At 51.1% G+C, this 18,724-nt stretch overlaps 1 protein-coding gene across 1 annotated transcript; it reads left to right on the top strand.

Annotated features, from left to right (window-relative positions):
• Window positions 1-6,405: 6,405 nt before the first annotated feature.
• GUCA1B (guanylate cyclase activator 1B) lies at window positions 6,406-15,989 on the top strand (the record flags this gene model as incomplete). Its single annotated transcript, XM_081094900.1, has 4 exons — window positions 6,406-6,612; window positions 13,052-13,201; window positions 13,898-14,018; window positions 14,868-15,989. The coding sequence occupies 4 exons, from the start codon at window positions 6,406-6,408 to the stop codon at window positions 14,993-14,995; spliced, it is 606 nt and encodes a 201-aa protein (XP_080951026.1). The 3' UTR covers window positions 14,996-15,989.
• Window positions 15,990-18,724: the final 2,735 nt, after the last annotated feature.

Genomic DNA, 18,724 nt, shown 5'->3' with positions numbered 1-18,724 from the left:
AAACAAAATAATAATATGGTCTGTTTGAAATTATTGATAGAACTCTACAAATTAGACTTGTTTGGTGCCTAGTTTCAGTGCTTTCAAAGAATTACTTATGTGTTCCTTTGGTCACCTTACACAGACCACAGTAACATAGAAAGCAATTGTTTTAAAGAAGGAGTCTAATTTCTTAGCATTTCTGTTTGTCAGCTGCCATGCCTCCTTCCCTACATTCAGTTTTACTGCAGCACTAATGAGTAGCAGAGTAGAGAAAACATGGACTTTGGAGTCAGACAGGTCTGCGTCAGATAAGAGTTCAAACCCACTAACTGCAATAAACTTGGGCAAGATAGTTAATCCTGTCAGAGCCTCAATTTACTCCTGGGTAAAATGTAGAAAACATTGCCTCCTCATTAAGGTAGGAGTATTAAATTAGGTAACTTATAGAACACCTCACAGTTCCGAGTAAGTAATAGACATGAGTGAATAGTAGTTATCACTAGATGGAGTGCAAATCCGATGGCACCCCAGATGCTTGTGCACTGCACGGTTTAGATACCAGCTGGAAGGGCTGTGAAGGTTAATTTAGCTGAGAAAGCATGTAATGTGCATTGTAATCACCGCCATACATTATGCCAAGCATTTTACATAGTCACAGATATTCTCATTTCATCTTTATAACAACCCAATAAAGTAGTTACTGTTATTACCCCCATTTTCCAGGACAGAAAACCAAGTTCTGACTTCCCCATTCAGTATCCTTTCAGTTTACAGATAAAGCTGAGGCAAAAAGGGTGAAGCGGATTTGTATGAGTTCAGATTCGTGACAGGGACAGCCCCAAACCTATTTTTTAAAGAGTAGGAGGTACTCAGAATATTCAAACCTAAAGTCCAGATTTATTTCCCCTTTCACATTGGCAGAACGTACTTATTTCCCCTAAGTGTTTCCCCTAATAATCAACTGGGAGTGGGGGAACCTAAGGCATAAAAGATGTAAATGTGATCTGAATAAAGATAAAAAGTATAATACACAGTGCGATTCTGATCCCTGTGGTCTCAAGGTCCACAGGGTGTGAGGGGCAGCACAAGAGTTCAGGCTGCATCACGGAGGGTCCCACTGCGTCATGAGAACCGCATGGAGGTTATTTGCAGTAGCTTGGGGCCAGGCCCAGCTAGGGCTCAGCAGACCAGGTCTATGGCTCAAGCATTTCTTATACCTGGAGCCGAGCTTATGGCCGACTGCCTGTGAACCCCCGGGTTCTCTGCAAATCCCCGTTCAATTCCTAGCCCTTCCCTCCTTAAATCCTTACTATTATTACTCACTTTAAGCTATCATTTCTCTCTGTGGAGTTCTAATCCTCTTTGAAATGATATATTTATACTTGAACAGCTCAGTGTATTAATGGGGCAGGTCATGGTCAATTGACCCACATGAAAAGCCAATTGAATTTTAGATTCTTTAGCCAGAGTCTAAATCAAGTGATATCTCATTCATACAATTTTTTAATGTCCTTTAATCACTCCTCAGTTTTGCTTAAATATCCATAAATACGAAGAGATGGTCAGGGATGACACCATCTTCACACTGAGCCAGCTGAGTCACTGTTGGTTCAGAGCCACAGCCACTGATGGGCACATGCCTTCAGGTGTGACGAGGTGGAGAAAGGTGGAAATCACTGAGCAGGATCATCAAGGCCTCTTCTAGTTCTAAGGGCCCATTATCTTTCACATCGATAAATACCTGCTAACCCAGGCACCCAAAGGAGTCAAGAGGAGTTGTCTTGCAAAATTAAGGACTAATAGCTCCCATTAATTCAACACTAACTGTGTGTCATGCACTTTGCTCAGTTACTCAACAAGTGTTTGAGTTTCTTGTATGTGCCAAGCACTGTCCTAGGCATTAGAAATTGCATGGTGTACGGGGTGAAGTCCCCCTCCTCAAGCATCTTAGACTCTATGGGGAGGACATAATAAGGAAAAAAATAAGATAGTTTCAGCTGTAGTTAAACACTATGAAGAAAATGAAGTAAGATGATGTCAGAATTCCTTGAGGAGGGGAGAAGGTCAAGGAGGCAGCCATGTGAAGACCTGAGGGGAGAGCAGTCCAAGCAGCAGGACCAGTCAGTGCTAAGACCCAGTGAGCTTGGAGTGTCAGCAGACAGGGACAGAGGAACATGACCACAGCAGGCAGGGGCAGATGATATAATGCGTCATGGCCATGGGGAGCGGTATGGGTTTTATTCTGAGTGCAATGGGAAGCCATTGGAGGGTTTGGAGCAGACGAGTGGTAGGATCAGATTTGTGCCTTAGAACACACTTCTCTGACTGCTGGTAGGGACTCTGAGGAGGGGGTTGTTAGGAGGGGGCAGGAAGACTGGTTAGGGCCTTCGGCAGGCCCAGGTGAGAGGATGTGGCCTGGACTGGAGTTGTAGTGGAGGTGATGAAAAGGGGTTGATTCAGAATATAGTTTAGAGGTGGAGCTGATGGAATGACCTACTAATAGATCGAAATGAGACCTAGATGTCAAGAATGACATCTAGGTTTGGGCCTAAGCAACTGGGTAAATGGTGATGCCATGACTGCAGTTGAGAAGAGATTTGGGAAGAAAATCAGTAGTTTGGCCTTGGCCTTGCTGAGTTTGCCATCTGAGGACAGATGTCCAGTAGGCGGCTGAGTTCACGAATCTGAGTTCTGGAGAGAGTCCAGGCTGAAGATGTAAGTGTGGAAGCTGTCAGCCTACAACTGGTACGTAATGTTGGGGATGGGGAAAATGTGGGTAGATGAGAAGGGCACCAAGAACAAGCCTGGGAAGCCCCAAGCATGTAGAGATTTGGTAAAATGGAGGCGATGAGCCATCAGTGAGGTTGCAGTGAAACCAGACAAGTGTGGGTCCTTGAAACCTGAATATTCGGAGGAAGAATTCACTTGGCGAACCATGATGAATCTGCTGCCAAGCTGAGTAACGAAAGCAGGTCATTGGTGACCCCTGTACAAGCCTTGTCCATGGAGTGATGGGGACGAGCATCCAACTGGAGTAAGTTGACGAGAGAATAAGAAAGATGAGGACACAAGACAGGTTTGAGAATGGTCAGTTACTTATTGTTACCCTAGAAAAATACCCAGATTTAGTAGCTTAAAGCGAAGACAACATTTACTTTGCACACAAATCTGCAATTTGGTCAGGGCTCTGCGGGGACATTGTCTGTTCCATTTGGTATCAACTGGGGTGTCTGGGAGGCTGGGCCTGGAGTCACTCACTCACTCACCCACAAGTCTGATGGTTGAGCCTGGCTGACAGCCGGAATCCCTGAATGTGCCTGAGCGTCCTGACAACATGGCGTCTGGGTTCTGAGGGCAAGTCCTGAGAGAGCCAGGCCTAGACCCTACCACCTTTGATGACCTAGCCTTGGAAGTCACATGGTGTCCCTCTGTCCGTCCCCTTCAATGAGGTAGCCACTAAGTGCCATTGGGTTGAAGAGAAGGAGGAGGAGACTGCCCCTTGGTGGAGGAACACGTGACACCAGATCTGTTGCTGTGGCGTTTTTGGAAAACAGATCTGCCACAGAGGGTTTTGTTGTAAGAGAAGCCAAAATTAGGACAGCGGATGGAGGGGATGGCGGGCAGGGCCAGTGGATCCAGGGATCCAGAGTGCCGAGGGACCACAATATTTTAAATTTCTTTTTAAGTGTTGTAATTTCTTTCAAAATCAGAAGGATGAATTTAATCTAGTCTGGGCTGGACTGGGTTATATTCATCTTTATAACAATGAGTGATAAAATATTTTAAATATTTACGTATGTAATATTTATTCCATATTTATCTTGTGACCCATGAAGGTACAGTGCGTAGGCCCATGCAGGTGGCAATGGGACCCTGAATGTGGCGTCAGGGCAGGATTTTTGTTGTTTGACTTTGTTTTATTAATGGTGATACTAAAGCGTGTCTTCAGATGGGAATGATCCATTAGAGAAGGAAAAGCAGGCTGCAGAAGAGAAAGGAATCGCTGTGGGGAGGAATGCGGAGAGCTGAGCCTGAAAACAAGTGGCGGACCTGGCAGGCGAGAAGCGGGGAAGGGACGCTGCTTCCGCTGAACCAGGACGAGGCAGAGCACGCGGTTCGGATGCAGGGAGTGTGTCCGGTGGGAAGATGAGGTGGCTGTCTGATGTGTCTGAGTCTCTGAAATGAAGCTTGACAGGTCACCAGCTGAACGTGGGAGTGGGTGGAAGGTTTGAGGGTGGGAAGTGTGTGGGATAGTCATCCCAGGGAGGGGAGGGGGGGAGGTCGGCGAGAGGCGTAAGCAGTTACTTGATGTGTGTGCAGCCAGCGAGACTCTATGATTGTTTCTGTGTTCAGCCTCCTGGGTGCAGGCGAGGTGTTAGCACAGTCAGTGGTTAGCTTTAGCCAGGGTCAGGCTTTGCCAAGTGAGCAGTTAGAGGGAGAGAGGGGTGCAAAGGTCAGGGTCATGGCAAGGAAACATCAGGTGCATCAGGCCGAGGGTAAGGACAAGAGGAAAGTGGGATATAAGCGAGGTGACAAGATGTTTTAAAAAATACAAGATCGCTCTGGCCGGTTTAGCTCAGTGGATAGAGCATCGGCCTGCAGACTGAAGGGTCCCAGGTTCGATTCCGGTCAAGGGCACATGCTGGGTTGCGGGCACATCCCCAGTAGGAGGTGTACAGGAGGCAGCTGATTGATGTTTCTCTCTCATCGATGTTTCTGACTCTCTATCCCTACCCCTTCCTCTCTGTAAAAAAAATCAATAAAATATATATATTTTTAAAAATACAAGATCAATAGGTTGCGAGTCTCAATGCGGCTGGTGACTTGTTGGAGTGCAGGCGTTAGGATACGTGAGCTGGAAGGAGAGGTGATGCTGTTCGAATGTCTCGGAGGGGGGACAGAAGTGCCTGATAGCAAGGCCCAGGAATGGCTCCTAAACTGTGCGCATTGGAAGGACCTGGAGGGCTTAAACAGGTGGCTGGGCCCACCCCGAGTTCCTGATTCGGTAGGCCAGGTGGGGCCTGGGCATTTGCATGTCTAACAAGCTCCCAGATGCTGCAGCTGCGGGCCGGACCTCAGCGATGTGAGGCCTGTGTGGGATGGAGGGAGAGCTTCTTGGAACTAAGGAGATGAGGATCTTTGAGGCCAGCGAGTGGGATGGTCAGCTCTCCACCTCAGGCTGTCCCTGAGCGTTGCTTTGAGACACACGTGAAGTCACTAGTGAATAATGGCAACGAGGAGGAGTACATGGAGGGGTGGAGTCGGACACGGCTTCGAAGGGACTGGCATTTTGAGGGGAAGAAGAGAAAGGGTGGAAGCAATACTTACGAGGAAGCAGGAGACTGGCCTTATTCTCCAGACCCTGAGGGGTGGGGGCTGTGGGGGGAAAACCCACCAGCACTTGGCAGGATGACAGGAAGTGCAGCTCCTACTTCAGGAATGGGGAGGAAGGTAGAACAACGGAGAGGTTAGGGACGCATGGAGGCAGAGAGCCATGAGAGGTCAGGCCTCTGTACCGACACTTCAGAGCTGAGCACCCAATGGGAGGCAGGCGGTGCTGCCCTGAAGACGGCCGTCACTGGAATCACTCCCCTAAATTCTAGAAAAATCAGTGCTGCGGGTTTCCTCATTTCTTGGAGGTATCATTTTTTTATATTGCATTAAAACAAGCATGAATATATAATTGACTCAAAAACAAATGTGCATACACCTTTAGCATAAAAGTAAGGGACTTCAGAGATATCTTAAGCCGCGCTCCCAGATTCTCCTCACGCGGAGAGAAAGTAGCAAAGCCTCCAGGTCTTGGGTGAAGGGTGTTGGAGGGAAGCATTTGTACTTTCAACTGGAAAGTGGGGAACTTCCAGATTCAAGGCGGCGATCTGTATGGTGCCGGGGACTGCGTTAGCTTCGGGCACCGCTGCTCACCCTTCAGGTGGTAGGTCTGCGGCTTCTCACCAGGCAGCATGGAGGGGCTGAGCGCAGGAGCCCATGCCTCCCAGATGGGCCTCTCCGGGGCAGTGTGGTGCCCAGATAAAGGGACAAGGAGCGTGTGGGCCATGGAGGGTCTCAGCCTGTCTCCCCAACTGGTCTTCACCCTACCCTCCCCTCAGTTCCCTCCCCTTCTCCCCCTTCAGAATCTTCTGGGTGGCTTAGCTGAGTGGTTGACAGTATGAAGAGGAGGGGTGCGGCTGGGGGAGCTTAGCAGGCTGGAGGGAATCTCCTAATGATCTTAGGACGCTTAGCTGGCCTGGTTCTGTCCCCCTTGTCACCTGCGCCCTTTACCGCCCATCATGTTCAGTTGCCCGGGAGATGGTGAAGAGCCTGGCTAAGCTAAGGAAAGGGGGGGAGAGGGCCCTAACCTAAGACTCAACCAGCAGCAGCCGGGAGGAGACAGACCCTCGCTCCCTGCCGTTCCGGGCCAGGATGGGGCAGCAGTTCAGCTGGGAGGAGGCGGAGGCGGCGGGCGAGGTGGACGTGGCGGAGCTCCAGGAGTGGTACAAGAAGTTCGTGGTGGAGTGCCCCAGCGGCACGCTCTTCATGCACGAGTTCAAGCGCTTCTTCAAGGTCACGGGCAATGAGGAGGCCACCCAGTATGTAGAGGGCATGTTTCGAGCCTTCGACAAGAACGGGGTAAGGCACCCTGAAGGGGGGACTGGCGGCCCGTCCACTTGGCCCATTTCTCATCCTGGAGCTCAAGAAACAGCCTCGAGGGGGCTCCCAGTTCCCAGTCCTCCTGCTCGTCCTCTCTCTCCACTCCCCTCACCTTTTCTGTCTCACTCTTTCTCCGAAACTCTCCTCCTCCCTCTCCCATCATTCTGTGCCTTCCCATCTTCTCTTCCCTCCTCTCCATCTGCACTTTCATCTCTCTGTCCCTCTCTCCACTCCTGGTGCTGAAGGTGGGCTGGGCAGCGGGCACACTGTTTATAGCCAGGGCTTTGCAGCCTGAGGGCCTGGTTTCCACCCCCCACCCGAGCCCCTGTCACTCTAAAGATAAGGAGCGAAAGAGCTGCCCAAATGGGACGGGCCGTGTTGGCATAGACCCAGAGCTCCTCCTCTGCTTCTGAGTCAGCAGCAAGCCGGTGAGGGCGTGAACGGGTTTGTTACTTCAGATTAAATGATGAGAAAACGGGGGCAAAAGGAAGTGAATTCATCTGCCCACGATCATCTACTCAGGGGTCCAGACTCCCAGACAAGTGTGCCTGCCTGGGAGGCAGTTTGTGTTTTATAAAGAGAGAAAATTATTTTTTTAAAAGCAGGTCCTATGTCACAAAACTTACTATCCTAAATGTGTCGATCTTCCTTGTTCATCTAAAAATTCAATATAACAATTCAGGAGCCAAAAGAGATTATTTAGCCATGGGCGTAATATAGCTGGGCCCCTTATACCCCATCTGGTCTTACAAATTAGCATATACATTCATCAATTTCTTTTTCCTTTATAACTTTCTTTATAACTTTTATTTTGATAGGACTTCAAATTTAAGAGCACGTTGGAGACATTATGCCCTTTATCCCTAAGTATTTCTGTTTCTTCTAAAAATGAGGTCATTCTTTTAAATAAGCTAATACAATTATTAAAATCAGGAAATTTTGCACTGATATAATTCTATTATCTAATTAACAATCCATATTCAAATTTGGTCAATTTGTGCCGATAATGCCCTTCTATGCTTTTTTCCCATTGGTGGTGGGGGGTGATCACTCATTGCGTTTACTTGTCCTGTCTCCTTACCCTTTAATTTGGAGCCTTTAATTTCAGCTTTTCTCTGTCTTGTTGGACCCTGACATTTTAGATTCAGGTTGTGCACTTCCAGCAGAAGTGCTGCAGAAGTGGCCTTTGTCCTCAGTGCCCGATGTCGGGGCAGGTGACGTTGGTCTGTCCCTCTCCTGGGGTTGCTGACTTCTCCATGTGGTTATGTGGTGCCTGCTGGGTTTCTCCAAGTTACTATTTTCGCTTTGTAATCAGTAAGGATCTTATAGAGCAGTGATGGCGAACCTTTTGAGCTCGGCGTGTCAGCATTTTGAAAAACCCTAACTTAACTCGGGTGCCGTGTCACATATAGAAATTTGTTGATATTTGCAACCACAGTAAAACAAAGATGTATATTTTTGATATTTATTTGATATATTTAAATGCCATTTAACAAAGAAAAATCAACCAAAAAAATGAGTTCGCGTGTCATAGGTTCACCATCACTGTAAATATAGAGGGTGCTTAAGACAAAGCAAATATCCTGTTGCTCATCCAATTTTCACCGACTGGGTTGGGCATCCGCTGTTGGTTTTCTAACTCCACCGTCCCTTCTCGATGGACATTCCGCTGCAAGGAAGAGCTTTCCTAGGAGGTGTGCTAAGTGCCTCTCTCGGGGACTGAGCCTTCTTTCTCTCCTCTTCCCGCTTCGTCTCCAAGCCCACACCCAGCTCCACTCCCAGCTTGGCACAATCTTTATATCAGGGAGTCTCATTTCTGGGCAATTGGTCTGAGATTTCTGCGGCAAATAAAATCAAAAGAGCTCATAGATCTAGGTCACACGTCAAAACCTGGGGTGACAGAAATGGGTGTGGTGGAGACCAGCAGGGATGACGCACTGGAATGAAGAAAAGGGTTGAAGCTCAAATGTCACTTGAGACCCTTATGTAACACACACTGGGGTCAGCGCTGGTGCACAGGTGCAGCCACTTCAGGGGGAAATGGGGCAGATAATCCCAGAGCCGATCACACACCTGTCACTTCTGCCCCTGCCGCTTGAGTAGACAGGTGTTTCCATCATCCTGGGCTTCTGGGGTAATTAAGGCTGACGAGGGGAGGGTGGGGCACAGGGATGAGATTAGTCCCAGCCGGAAGCTTCCCAGAAAGGGCCCGGGGATTCCGGTAGCCTCATCGGGGAGACCATTTGTCTGGAAGGGGCTCCTCTAGAACATGCCTCTTGTGGGCAAGAGGTTGGGGGAGGAAGGACCTCTACCCTCAAGGTTCTTCTGGCCGGTCTAATCGTCAAATAGACAGGAGACAGATTAGCAAGAGAAAATAAGCAAATTTAATTCCTCCTCCGGGAACCCCACATACAGGGGAGCCAGAGACCCCGCATGCATGGGCACGGGAGGTTCAGAGACAAAGGGAATGCGAGAACAAGACATCCTGAGCTGGGGATGAGCTTAGGTGCCTTGGGGGCTCACAGGGTCATTGCAGGGTAAGAAGAGCAGATGTTCAGGAAATCGCAATTCGTCCAGCAGTATAGATAGCTCAGAAGAGGTTATCACTGGTAATCAATTATGGACAACGCCCCAATTCCAGTTCTTCTAGGTAGTCAAGGGAGGGGCAGACATTTCTTTAGGGCCCACATGCAATGGATACTACTCAGCAATAAAACGTTGCCTTCAACCCTAGCCGGGTTGGGTCAGTGGATAGAGCATCAGCCTGCAGGCCAAAGAGCCCCAGGTTCAATTCCAGGCAAGGGCATATACCTTGGTTGCAGTCTTGTCCCTGCCTGGGCCCTGGTTGGGGCTTGTGCAGGAGGCAACCAATCAATGTGTTTCTCTCACATCGATGTTTCTCTCTGTCCTTCCCGCTCTCTTCCACTCTCTAAAAATCAATGGAAAAATATCCTCGGGTGGGGATTAAAAAAATAATAAATAAAATAAAAATAACTGGAATTATAAGAAAAAAAATTTGCCTTCAGCCCAGCTGGTGCAGGTCAGTAGTTGAGCATCCACCTATGAACCAGGAGGTCATGGTTTGATTCCGTTCAGGGCACCTGCCTGGGTTGTGGGCTTGATGCCCAGTGTGGGGCATATAGGAAGCAGCCAATCAATGATTCTCTCTCACCATTGATGTTTCTATCTCTCTCTCCTTCTCCCTTCCTCTCTGAAATCAATTTTTAAAAAATGTATTTTTTAAAAAGCCAATCTTGAAGGATTGCATACCATATGATTCTAACTCTATACCATTCCCAAAGTGATACTGTTATAGTGATGGGGAACAGATCAGTGTTTGCCAGATGTCACGTTTGGGAGAAGAACATGACTATTAACAGGTAACAAGTGAGTTTGTGTCGAGAGTTACTCATATCTACAAATGTGATAAAAATTTCATAAAACTATACACCTACAGCCCGGCTAGTGTGGCTCAACTTGTTGAGCGGCAACCCACGAACCAGGAAGTCACAGCTCAATTCCTGGTCAGGACACATGCTTCAGTGATTCTCTCTCATCATTAATGTTTCTATCTCCCTCTCCCTTTCTCTCTCTGAACTCAATTTTAAAAAATACATATTTAAAAAAAAAATTTTTGGAAATTAAAAACCCCAAAAACAAAAAATGATACAACTGCAAAAACAGTACACTAAAGACGAGTGGGGGGTGGGGACAAACAGCCACTGCTAAGGATCTGCCCCAACGAAGCCGCCGGAGATGTTAGAGAAATACGAGTGCACACAGATGTTCATCGTGTGGTGTAAAGCATTGCACCCACGTTCAGAAAGAGGGGGTGTCCAGGGCACCTCAGAAAATGAAAGGTATGGTTTTAAATAATTTTGAAGAATGGGACATCTATAATAACAAAAGGGTAATATGCTAATTAGACTGGAACTCCTTCCATATGACCTTCCGGATGAAACCGGGGTTGCGAGGGAAGCCCGGGTCCCGGGTGCCAGAGGGAAGCTGGTGCCAGTAGCAGGGGGAAGGAAGGCCTACTCTTGCATGAATTTCATGCATCAGGCCTCTAGTTTTAAAATAAAAATCCAGGAACTGAAACTATACCTACAGTCTGATCTCAATTATGTAGTACACACTGGGGGGAGGGAGGGCCAGAAGAACTAGAGAAAAGATACAGAATAAACACTTCAGGTGCTGAGATGGGCTCCTTTTGTTTTCTTCTTGGTTGATCCAGAGGCTTTTATGCTGTTTTCCCCATTTCCTGCCGTGTTCTCCTGTTGCTCACATCTTGCTCACCCAGGCACCCCCATCTGGGGCTGGGACTCTGGGTGGCCTGATCCAATGAGACAGAGGTGCTCTGGGCCGGCAGCACCATTTCTGATTGCACAGTCATGGGAATGAGACACTCCTGGGGAGCTGATGACTCAGGTGTTTGATTTGGAGAGTGAGGTCCCCGCCCTGAAATACGCCCAGAGCTCAGCCTGAGACCCACTGACCCGCTGCAGCCACCACCAGCAGCCCCTCCCCTCACACTCCTCTGGAGTCACAGCAGGTTCCCAGCCTCTTGCTCACTGCTGTTGGAATAATTGTAGCTGTCACATTTCTGCTGGGGGAAAGTTCAGTTTCCTGCTCAGAATCACCTCGGAAGTGACCTGTGCCCTCCTCCTTCCGCTGGCCCCCTTAGCACCTGAGCCCTGTCTCCCCCTTCCTGGGTGGGGGTGGGCTGCAGGCCTATCCTCAGTGTCAAGTCCACGTGGACCTAGGTGAGCAGGGCTGCACGGCCTGTCCCCTTTCCTCCGGGCACCGAGTGAATGAAAGTGCAAAAGAAATTTTCAATGTGAGCACAGCTTTCTAATCTTTCAAAACTACCTTGGTCTCAAATTCACATTAAGTTGATCATTTGTTCATTGATTCATAAATATATTTTTTAAATATATTTTTATTGATTTCAGAGAGGAAGGGAGAGGAAGAGAGAGAAACATCAATGATAAGAGAGAATCATCGATTGGCTGCCTCCTGCATGCCCCCTACTGAGAACTGAGCCCACAACCCGGGCTTGTGCCCTTAGCCAGAATCGAACCTGGGACCCTTTAATCTGCAGGCCGACTCTCTATCCACTGAGCCAAACCAGGTAGGGCAGTGGTTCTCAACCTTCCTAATGCCACAACCCTTTAATACAGTTCCTCATGTTGTGGTGACCCCCAACCATAAAATTATTTTCGTTGCTACTTCATAACTGTAATGTTGCTACTGTTATGAATCATAATGTAAATATCTGATATGCAGGATGTATTTTCATTGTTATAAATTGAATATAATTAAAGCATAGTGATTAATCACAAAAACAATATGTAATTATATATGTGTTTTCCGATGGTCTTAGGCGGCCCCTGTGACAGGGTAATTTGAGCTCTTCAAAGGGGTTGTGACCCATAAGTTGAGAACCACTGAGTTAGGGCATCCTATCTAATAATATGAGGAATATGCTAATTGACCCTCACACTGTCACAAAGATGGCAGCACCCACAGCCAATAAGGAGGGAATATGCTAATTGACTGTCCCGCCCTCAAAGATGGTAGTGCCCACAGCCACAAGATGGCAGCACCCAGTCCCCTCAGCCCTAGGTGGCAGGCATATGGCAAGGCTGGGCCCACCCCCAAGTGGGCCTGGCCGCTCTGCGCACCTGCCTCTGGAGTCCCCCAGTCCTCTCAGCCCCTCAGCTGCCCAGGGCTGCCCGAGGCTCAGGTAACCAGGGCCGGCTGAGGCTTGCGCTGCCGGCAGTGGCAGCAGCAGAGGTGTGATGGGGGCGTCGCCTTCCCCTGATCGCCGGGTAGCCTCCCGCCCCTGAGGGCTCCCGGACTGTGAGAGGGGGCAGGCTGGGCTGAGGGACCCCACCCGCCTCCAGTACATGAATTTTCATGCGCTGGGCCTCTAGTTTGTAAATATTTTTGAGATCCTGACTCTGCAGAAATGGCAATGTGCTAGGCATGGAAGAGAAACAAAAGCAATATAACCCCTCTCTTTTTTCCAGAGCACACATTAGCTAGGGAACAAGGCTTACTTATGAAGCAATTGGGTGCCAATGCCAGAGTAAGTCCCAAACTGCACAGAACAGGAGGCAGGTGCTGTGAATGTGAGAGGAGGGAGGGGTTGCTTGCTGAAGTGGTCTGAGAAGGAAGGCTTCCTAGAGGAGGGGACCTTTGAGCTGAGCCTTGAAGAACAGGTAGGACGGGTGATCATGGAGAGGAAAGGTTGCCAGTGGAGAACAGCATGAGCAAAGGTGCAGAGGCCAAACGTATTGCAAGGACAAGGCAAAGCCCTGAGCTTGTGGCAGTGGAGGGCCCAGAGTAGGTGCCCACCTGTGCCCTGGAGGTGGGAGTGGACCAGGAAGGCTCACAGCTCCCACTCCCAAAGCAGGACAACACCATCGACTTCCTGGAGTACGTGGCAGCCCTGAACCTGGTGCTGAGGGGCACCCTGGAGCACAAGCTGAAGTGGACCTTCAAGATCTATGACAAGGACCGCAACGGCTGCATCGACCGCCCGGAGCTGCTCGACATTGTAGAGGTCAGTGTCTGCCCCCTGGTGGTCAGTGTGCATCATAGTGACCGGTCATTCCGCTGTTCGGTCGATTTGCATATTACCCTTTTATCATACAGGATTCTCTTTTCCTCTCTGAATCTCCATTTTCCTCTGTAAAGTAGTGTCGAGATCATCACAGTGCCATCCACATCCCTCATTAGAGGGCTTTTGTTTTGTTTTTTTAAGACTTGTGTTTTGTGCTTTTGGAGTTTTTTGGTGTTTTGGGTTTTTTTTTAATCCTCATGCTTTTATTGATCTTAGAGAGAGAGGAACAGAGAGAGGCAAGAGAGAGAGAAACGTTGATGTGAAAGTGAAACATGGATGTGCTGCTTCCCACACGTGCCCAGACTGGGTATCTAACCCACAACCTGGGCACGCGCCTGCCCTGCCACACCCGCCAGGGCTCATTAGAGGTTTTGGGTTTCATCTTTGGGGCTCACCATGGAACCGCAGGTGGCATCGGGGTGGGGCAGCATGTGTGGTCAGGATCCCCAGTTGCAAGTAGGCCAGTGGGACCCCGAGGCACATCAGTGTTGGTTTGGCCCTGGGTCCTGTGGGCCTCGGATGGACGCACAGCTGGGGGGCAGAGCTGGGGAAAGAAAGGGTGTGGGCATGTGGGGTGGGGGAGGGGTGGAGTTTGTCGGGCCGCCCACCCCCTAATGCCTCTGGCTTCCTCCACAGGCGATTTACAAGCTGAAGAAAGCCTGCAGGGGGGAGCGGGAAGCCGGGCAGCAAGGCCAGCTGCTCACGCCGGAGGAGGTGGTGGACCGGATCTTCCTCCTGGTGGATACGAACGGAGACGGTAGGAGGGGCAGAGGTGGTGGCCCACCCGTAGCGCCCCCACTTCCTGGCCGTGTGACCTGGGCAGACCCCTCCACCTCTCAACTGGTGTCCTCATCTGTGAGCTGGGTGTGCAGAGGACGCCAGGAAACAGCAAAGGGGGTCTCTAGCCCATGATGTTTGTAAGAGCCATTGCAGCCGTGGGCAAACTACGGCCCGCGGGCTGGATCCGGCCCATTTGAAATGAATAAAACTAAAAAAAAAAAAAAAAGACCGTACCCTTTTATGTAATGATGTTTACTTTGAATTTATATTAGTTCACACAAACACTCCATCCATGCTTTTGTTCCGGCCCTCCGGTCCAGTTTAAGAACCCATTGTGGCCCTCGAGTCAAAAAGTTTGCCCACCCCTGCATGAGAGCCATTAAACTCCTACCGAGTGGCTGGTGGAGGCCAGGCCAGCGAGAGGGTGGGAGCTTTGGAGACGGACAGACGGGCAGACGATGGTACATGATCTCTCAGCCTGGTCTGGAAGCGGGTGATAATGGCTGAGAGGACGAAGTGGGTAATTAAAGCCCAAGGCTGTGCAGGGAGGCAGTTGCTGGGAACACGCCCAGAAGAGCCCTCCAGAGCCTGCCCAGGGCTCCACGGGCAAAAGGAACCCTGCAGTTCATTTGCGAAGAAGTCCCTTTAGAAAGCCTGGAAGGCTCCAGGAGAACCTGGAATCCCAGGCGCTGGGCTTAGGCTCCTGTGCGAGAGCTGCAGGCCCCCTGGGGAGAAGACCTCTCCTCTGCCCCTCTTCCCTCTCCCCTCCCCACTGCCCCCGTCTCTCCCGTCTTCAGCAGGCCCATCTCTCCCGCCCCTCTCTCAGGCCAGCTGTCTCTGAATGAGTTCATCGAAGGTGCCCGCCGGGACCAGTGGGTGATGAAGATGCTGCAGGTGGACGTGAACCCTGGCGGCTGGATCTCCCAGCAGAGGCGGAGAAGTGCCATGTTCTGAGTCCACAGGCCCCGCCCAGACTCCAGGCTCAGCAGGTGCCCGGGGCAGTGTGGGGGGAGGTAGGGGGGAAGGGGGGGCCTGGCTCAGCCCCCTCATGCCCACTCAGCCTACCCCCTTCAGCTGCTCCTGGGCTGGGCAATGATGAGGCTCCCACAACTCCTACAGGTTCTTAGCTGGAAGCAGGGCACATGGAGGGTGGGGTCCCACAGGCCACACTAACAGTGAGAATGCCTAGGAGGCAGGGCCTGAAAGTGTTGAGCCTGAAGAAAAGACGCATCTGCTGTGTGTGATGGGGGGGCGGGTAATTACGTCCCCCCAGATCCTGAGGTGTGTTCACAGAGGGTGTTCACCTCCTCCCCAGTTGCCCCCACCTGGGTGCCGGCGGGGAAACTGGCGAGGCAGGCTGGGCTCTCCCTCCCTCAGCGCCCGCTGCTCCCCACCCCTCTGCTCCCCTCCCTACCCCTGGTCCCCACGCTTGCCTCTCCACTGCCCTCCCCAGCATGGCCCTCCCACGATTCCCACGATTCCCACGATTCCCAGCCACAAGCCCAGCATGTCTCCTTCCCTGTCTCTGGGGAGAACTGGGGGCCTGACGACCTGGGTTCGAGGCCAGGCTTTGCCTCCACCTGCTATGGGACCCCGACGGCCACTCTCCTCCGACCTCGGTTACCTGGTCTGCCCCGTGAGCGGGGCTGGACTAGACCAGCAGCTTTCAGATGATGATTCTTTAGATTTTGAATTATTTTTGTTATACAAATTCTGTGCACAACCCCGAAGTAGAAACTAGATTAAAAGGGAGGCGCTCTGGTTGAAGGGGGCTGAGCGACTCAGACCCCTCCCCCCGCTGGAGCCAGAGGCACCTCTGAGAACGCGAGGCTGGTCCTGTTACCCAGCGTTACCCACCTAGAGCGGGACCTGGAGACACGCTTGCTTTTCCGTGAAGAGGCATGTCTCTATGCTGATGCACGAAAAATAAAACCAACCTGCTGAACCTGTGGTTTCGTAGGTCTGCTATTCATACAAAGGCTCCTATAGAAATAAGTTTTAGGTGAAAAATGGCTGATTTTAAAAAAGGTAATAATCCAGGTGGGACACAGATAGGCCCCAAATCATGAAGGTGGTGTGTGGATGACGATGGGGAACATCCTTATTCTGTCCAGATACCCTCCCAGCTCTGACCTTCAGGGTTTCCCAACAGACAGCCACCAGAGAACAGAAGTGCCAGCTCCCTGTGTTTCCAGGCTGCCCGGCATTGACCTTCACCACCCCTCCACGTCCGTGCGCAGGCCCTGGCTGGCTTCCAAGGGATGGACAGGATGGGTGTGAGCAAAATGCACCCTCTCACCCCGCCCAGGGGGGCTCTGCAACCAGGGGCTTCACTCCCCTCTCCCCCTTTTCTCCCTCCCGCTGCATTTTTATTAACTCCATGCACCAGCCCGCCCCCCCCCGCCCCCCCCACACACACACCCAGCGAAGTGAAGACTCAAAGCCCAGAAGAGAGAGCACTTTGAAAATGGGCACAACTGCTTCCGCCTGTCTCTGCCAGGTCCTCGGACAGGTTTTCCTAAAGTTGGGGTGCGCACAGAACGGGCAGGAGGCCCACCCGGAACAGGTTGCCCCACTTCCCAACTGATGCCAGGTGTCCTGCAGCAGGAGAGGCTGACGGGAGGCCAGGGATGGCCCGGCGCCTCAGGGAGTCACAGAGCTGTGGGGCCCAGGCCGCGGGCACCGCATGGCACCAAGTAGCCAGCAAGGGAGTAGGAGGCTTGCACGGTCACTTCTGAGTGAATACGGATTTCCTCTGGATAATTGAGGACTTTCTATAATACCACCTCACCCTCCTTCACTGCTTTGGCCAACATCTGACTCAAGCATCCCTTCCCACGGGGTGTGAATGCGCGCACATGTGGCTGTCATTTGGTCATGATTCGGATCTGCACTCACATCCAAACACTCCATCCTCGTCTCCTTGGTAGCACTGTAACCTCTTGAAGGAGGTGTCCCCCTACGCCCCACAACTGGGGCTCCTTGGAGGTGCTCCCTAAAAATGGATATGATGACCCCTTATTGTTTCAAATTCGGTAAAATGTAAATCCTAAGAGACAACCCCAATTTACACCTAAGAAAACTCCTCCCCATGTCACACAGCCCCCACATGGGACACAAACACATCACATGACATGCACTCTCCAACCTCCCCCACACATCACCTTCTCCACATGCAACCCCAACTCCTCTTTCACGTTCAAAGTCAAGGGCCACCTCTGTGAGGCTGTCTCTGAGTCCAATTCACTCAGTTTCCTATGCCCCTGCAGGAGTCCATTCATAGCTTCCCTTAGCATATCTATACTAACAAAAGGGTGATATGCTAATTAGACCAGGTCGACTGGCCATCTTCTGGATGTCCGACCTCCTTCTGGCCAAAGCCATCTTGGTGGGGACCAAGGCAGAGTCCATTAGGGGCGATCAGGCCAGCAGAGGAGGGCAGTTGGGGGCGAGATCAGGCTGGCAGGGGAGGGCAGTTGGGGGCAATCGGGCCAGTATGGGAACAGTTAGGTGTCAATCAGGCTGGCAGGGGAGTGGTTAGGGGGTGATCAGGCTGGCAGGCAGGGGAGTAGTTGGGAGCCAGCAGTCCCAGATCAGATTGGGCCTAAACCAGCAGTTGGACATCTCCCAAGGGGTCCCAGATTGGAGAGGGTGCAGGCTGGGCTGAGGGACAACACCCCCCAGTGCACGAATTTCGTGCACCGGGCCTCTAGTCATAATAATAAAAGGCTAATATGCAAATGGTCGTCACATCATGACGTATAACAACCAATCAGTAGGGACCTGAGGCTGCATGGTGCCTGGCCAGGGCGGGGGACCTGAGGCTGCACCCCCCATCTGGCGCCAGGTCAGGGGACCTGAGGCTGCGCCCCCCCACCTGGCGGGGCTTGATGGGGGTGGGGCCGGCCAGATCTGGGTCTCCTGTGATTTTGAAGCACATGTGGGTGGGCAGGGCCTTGACTCTGGGCTCCGCGGCGTGCCCCAGACTCTGACAGGAGGGAGATTTTCATATACATTTTACTAATTTTCTTTCATCTCTGACACTTCCATTATAGAGAAAGGGCAAATAGCAATATTAAAATATTTCCTCTAATGAATTCCCTTTTAATGTGAATGAATTTCATGCAGCGGGCCACTAGTTTTATTATAATGAACTTAGCCTGTGAGTTCCTTGAGGATGAGAAGGCTCCTCTTCCCTGCACATCTAACATCTAGCCTTAGTACATAGTAGGTGTTCAATAAATGCTTGTTGAGTGGGAGGGGCAAATCCATGCCAAGCACACGCGAGGGCTCGATGGTCCTGGGGCTCCTTGCAGCACCAGGATGGAGGCTGCGGCCACAGGCCCTGGAGGGCTCCATCAGATCATCCTCGTGCTCCCATGCCTGAGAGCGGGCCTGCAGAAGCTCAGGGGGGAAGCTGGGGCAGGGGTGGGGGGGCAGACGGGCAGAGGGCTGCCGGGTGCCCCCAGCAGGAAGAGTCACCACCAGCTGAGTCACACAGAGGTTCAGAACTGTGCTTCACCGCCCCCACCTCTGGACCCCCACCCTGGCCCTGTGCTACCACCGTGCAGCCCAGCGCGGGGAGCTGAGCCCTGAGTTCGGTAGACTATCTAGGGTAAAAGCGACAATGGCGACACCAGCACCACCACACACCCGCCCAAGGCAGGAGCATCTGGGGGCGGT

This window comes from Myotis nattereri (assembly GCF_964212035.1).
Source record: "Myotis nattereri genome assembly, chromosome: 6".
In the NCBI taxonomy this organism is placed as follows: domain Eukaryota; kingdom Metazoa; phylum Chordata; class Mammalia; order Chiroptera; family Vespertilionidae; genus Myotis; species Myotis nattereri.
Note: the sequence above shows the minus strand (reverse complement) of the source record. Positions and strands in the feature narration are given on the sequence as shown.